Source organism: Malaclemys terrapin, chromosome 4 (genome assembly GCF_027887155.1).
Source record: "Malaclemys terrapin pileata isolate rMalTer1 chromosome 4, rMalTer1.hap1, whole genome shotgun sequence".
Lineage (NCBI taxonomy): Eukaryota > Metazoa > Chordata > Testudines > Emydidae > Malaclemys > Malaclemys terrapin.
Window position 1 is genome coordinate 73979368 of NC_071508.1, and position 4939 is coordinate 73984306.

The following is a 4939-nucleotide window of genomic DNA, read 5'->3' on the forward strand; positions in this document are numbered from 1 at the left end:
TACAACAGAAAAACTTCAGAAACAGACTCCAAGGCCTGGTCTACACTAGGCGTTTATGTCGAAGTTAGCGCCATTACATCGAATTAACCCTGCACCCGTCCACACTGCGATGCTATTTAGTTCGACATAGAGGTCTCTTTAATTCGACTTCTGTACTCCTCCCCGACGAGGGGAGTAGCGCTAAATTTGACATGGCCATGTCGAATTATGCTAGGTGTGGATGGAAATCGACGCTAATAGCTCCGGGAGCTATCCCACAGTGCACCACTCTGTTGACGCTCTGGACAGCAGTACGAGCTCGGATGCTCTGACCAGCCACACAGGAAAAGCCCCGGGAAAATTTGAATTTGAATTCCTTTTCCTGTCTGGCCAGTTGAATCTCATTTCCTGTCTGGACATCGTGGCGATCACAGCAGCACTGGCAACGATGCAGAGCTCTCCAGCAGTGATGGCCGTGCAGTCTGGGAATAGAAAGAGGGCCCCAGCATGGACTGATCGGGAAGTCTTGGATCTCATCGCTGTGTGGGGCGATGAGTCCGTGCTTTCTGAGCTGCGCTCCAAGAAACGGAATGCAAAGATCTATGAGAAGATCTCAAAAGACATGTCAGAGAGAGGATACAGCCGGGATGCAACGCAGTGCCGCGTGAAAATCAAGGAGCTGAGACAAGGCTACCAGAAGACCAAAGAGGCAAACGGACGCTCCGGATCCCATCCCCAGACATCCCGTTTCTACGAGGCACTGCATTCCATCCTCGGTGCGGCCGCCACCACTACCCCACCACTGACCGTGGACTCTGAGGATGGGATATTGTCCACGGCCGGTTCCTCGGACATGTTAGCGGACGGGGAAGATGAGGAAGGAGATGAGGAGGGCGAGGCAGTCGGCAGCGCTCACAACACTGATTTCCCCGACAGCCAGGATCTCTTCATCACCCTTACAGAGATCCCCTACGAAGCGTCCCCAGCCGTTACCCCGGACACAGAATCTGGGGAAGGATCAGCCAGTAAGTGTTGTAAACATCTAAACATTTATTTTTAACAGAACAGGAATATTAACAATTAAAAGAATGGGTTGTTCATGATTACTTTGCCCTAGGCACTTAACGGTTCAGTCATGGGCAGTGCAAGTTTTGAAAAAAAATCTAGCAATGTCCGGTTTTCCGTGATTGTCCTGCCCAAGCCGCTCTACTGTTTAGTCCCTGCTACTGCAGCTAGAGTAAAATGCGGTCTATATGTGCAGGGATAGAGCAGTAATCCTTCCGGGACATCTCGATGAAGCTCTCCTGGAGGTAATTGGAAAGCCGTTGCATGAGGTTCCTGGGGAGAGCGGCCTTATTGGGTCCTCCGAAGTACGACACGTTGCCGCGCCACGAGACTATCAAGTACTCGGGAATCATTGCTCTGCACAGCAGGGCGGCATACGGCCCTGGTCTTTGGAGGCTTTCCCGGAGCATTCTCTCTCTCTCGCTGTCAGAGATCCTCATCAGGGTGATGTCGCCCATGGTGACCTGCTTTGAATTAGGTAGGGGAATGTTAGTGTTGGGACTGCTTGCTCGTTCCTTTACAGAACTGTAACCGCTGGTTTGCAGCCACGCGGTGGAGGCGGGAGAGGGGCTGCCGAAAGGGATCGTTCCTGGGGACAGCCGCGAGGGGGTGGGACAGGGGCAGAGTTCCCGCTTGCCGGATTGCTGGCAGCAGGGACTGACATTGCTTTAAATGTGAAATGAGGCCAGTGGTAATATAAAAGTTTTAAACTGCCACAAGTCTACGGCTTACCATGTCTGCCTGCAACAGAAATTCCGTTGTGCTGCCCCGCTTCTCAAATGTGCTGTGGAAGACCCCAGGCACTGAATGCGAAGGCCGAGAATTCGACCTTGTGCTGAGTGCGCATGTGATAGGTGCTGTGCATGGTCTTGTTCACAGAGAAAGACTATGTTCTTTGTTCACAACTACATTTATCTTTCTGAGGAGTTCACTCCCTTTTTCCCATTCCCACAGCCACATCTGCGACTGTCTCACAACCTAGCCTGGCATCACACTCCCAGAGGCTAGCGAAGATTAGGCATAGGAAGAAGAGGACACGGGAGGACATGTTCTCTGAACTTATGGCCTGTTCCCAAGCCCAGGCAGCACAGCAGACCCAGTGGCGGGAGAAATTGACCCAAATGCAGCAAGCAAACATGGATCGGGAGGAGAGGTGGCGGCAGGAAGACCAGCAGGCGACTCAAACGCTGCTTGGACTACTGAGGGAGCAAACAGACACGCTCCGGCGCCTTGTGGATGTTCTGCAGGAACGGAGGCAGGAGGACAGAGCCCCGCTGCAGTCCATCTCTAACCGCCCTCCCCCGCCACCAAGTCCCATACCCACCTCACCCAAAGTGCAAAGAAGGAGAGGCGGCAGAGTCCCTGCTAACTCTCACTCCACCCCTGCAGAGAGCTCTAGTAGCAGAAGGCTCTCATTCCCCAAAACTTGAAAAGTTCTTTCCTTCCCGCCTGACACAAGCCCCCGTCCAAGTTTCACCTCCCAGTTCCATGTGTAGTTGATAATAAAAAATATGTTCATGTTAAGTACTGTTTCAATGATGTTCTTTTGGAGGAGGAGGGGAAAGGGGGTTGGTAATTGGACAGGACAGTCGCCTTTGGCAGGGTACATAGGCGGGGGCAGGCACAGCAGCAGGGCACATACACAGTGCAGTGATGCAGTGACTAGTTACCCTGGTTAGTCTGGGAGGTTGTTTTCATGTTATGTGGTGGGGGGTGGGTTGCTCTGTGACTTTGTGGCGGGGGAGGGCAGTTACAGATCTTAAGCGGCGGTCCTTATGCAGGATCACAGAGCCACGCAGCAGGGGATCTGTAACCGTCCTCCCCCTGCCACAAAGTCACATAGCCCCCCCATACACACAGTCCCGATCAGGAGGGGTGACAGGCTCCGTTGAAACAACCATCCCACCGCAGCGGAGCCCGTCAATCCTTGAGTTTAGAACTACACCCGCTCCGCACCACAGTCTGCGTCCCAGTTTTAAAAAATTCCCGCGAAAACAGTATTAAAGAAAACGGTGTGCATTAACAAAGTAGAACTATTTTTATTTCGAAACGTGTGTTGGAAGGGGGTGAAGGGGGTATGTAACTGGGTAGGATAGTCAACATTAACTGGGTAAAGAAACGGGGGCAGGTACAGCTTCTCTGTACACAAACTTAAAAGTCACAGGTTACCCTGCTCACTCAGGAACTTTGCTTTCAAAGCCTCCCGGATGCACAGCGCTTCCCGCTGTTCTCTTCTAATCGCCCGGCTGCCTGGCTGTGCGTAATCAGCAGCCAGGCTATTTTCCTCAACCTCCCACCCTGCCATAAAGGTCTCCCCCTTGCTCTCACAGAGATTGTGGAGCACACAGCAAGCTGCTATAACAATGGGGATATTGGTTTCGCTGAGATCACAGCGAGTCAGTAAGCTTCTCCATCTCCCCTTGAGACGGCCAAAAGCACACTCCACCACCATTCTGCACTTGCTCAGCCGGTAGTTGAAGAGTTCTTTTTCAGTGTCCAGGGCGCCAGTATAGGGCTTCATGAGCCAGGGCATTAGCGGGTAGGCTGGGTCCCCGAGGATGACTATAGGCATCTCCACATCCCCAACAGTTATTTTGTGGTCCGGGAAGTAAATACCTTGTTGCAGCCGTCTAAACAGACCAGAGTTCCTGAAAACACGAGCGTCATGAACCTTGCCCGGCCATCCCACGTAGATGTTGGTAAAACGTCCCCTGTGGTCCACCAGTGCTTGCAGCACCATGGAAAAATAGCCCTTTCGGTTAATGTACTGGGTGGCCTGGTGGTCCGGTGCCAGGATAGGGATGTGAGTTCCATCTATGGCCCCACCGCAGTTTGGGAATCCCATCGCTGCGAAGCCATCTATGATCGCCTCCACGTTTCCCAGGGTCACTACCTTTGGCAGCAGTACATCAACGATTGCCTTGGCTACTTGCATCACAACAACCCCCACGGTAGATTTGCCCACCCCAAACTGGTTCGCGACAGACCGGTAGCTGTCTGGCATTGCAAGCTTCCAGAGGGCTATGGCCACTCGCTTCTGTACACTCAGTGCAGCTCGCAACCGGGTGTCATTGCGCTTCAGGGCAGGGGACAGCAACTCACAAAGTTCCAGGAAAGTTCCCTTCCGCATGCGAAAGTTTCGCAGCCACTGGGATTCATCCCAGACCTGCAGCACTATGCGGTCCCACCACTCAGTGCTTGTTTCCCGTGCCCAGAATCGCCGTTCCACGGCATCAACATGACCCATTGCCATCGTGATGTCCTCGGCGCTGGGTCCCCTGCTTTCTGAGAGGTCTGTGCTACTCTCAGACTTCAGGACATCACCGCGGTGCCGTAGCCTCCTCGCCTGACTTTTCTGCATCTGCCTCAGGGAAACCTGTATGATAAGCTGCGAGGCGTTGAGAGCGGCCACAACTGCAGCGATGGTCGCAGCGTGCTCCATGCTCGCAGTGCTGTGGCATCCGCGCTGTCAATGACTGGAAAAGTGCGCGAACTGATTTCCCGCCGGCGCTTTCAGGGAGGGAGGGCGGGAGTGATGGACGGATGACGACAGTTACCCAAAAGCACCCTCGACACATTTTGTTACCCAGAAGGCATTGCCGTCTACACCCAGAATTCCAATGGGCAGAGGGGACTGCAGGAACTGTGGGATAGCTGACCACAGTGCACCGCTTCGAATGTCGACGCTTTCACCGTTAGTGTGGACTCACAAAGTCGAATTACTGTCCTTAGTGTGGACACAGACGTTCGACTTTGCAATATCGATTCCAAAAATTCGATGCAAGTAAATTCGAACTACTCTCGTAGTGTAGACAAGGCCCAAGGAGAGACTGCTGAGCTGGAATTGATATGCAAACTAGATACAATCAACTCAGGATTAAATAAGGACTGGGAA

At 52.9% G+C, this 4939-nt stretch overlaps 1 protein-coding gene across 1 annotated transcript; it reads left to right on the forward strand.

The window, feature by feature from the left end:
- Positions 1-215: 215 nt before the first annotated feature.
- On the forward strand, positions 216-2543 carry LOC128835584 (uncharacterized). Its single transcript, XM_054025129.1, has 2 exons — positions 216-1004; positions 1999-2543. Exons 1-2 carry the CDS (start codon positions 221-223, stop codon positions 2472-2474), a joined length of 1260 nt encoding a protein of 419 aa, XP_053881104.1. The 5' UTR covers positions 216-220; the 3' UTR covers positions 2475-2543.
- Positions 2544-4939: the final 2396 nt, after the last annotated feature.

Bases quoted from the DNA above. Each gene is read 5' to 3' on its own strand.
- LOC128835584 (XM_054025129.1), top strand. From the start codon at position 221: ATGGAAATCGACGCTAATAGCTCCGGGAGCTATCCCACAGTGCACCAC. The intron at 1,005-1,998 runs GTAAGTGTTGTA...CCATTCCCACAG, and splicing joins ATCTGGGGAAGGATCAGCCA to CCACATCTGCGACTGTCTCA.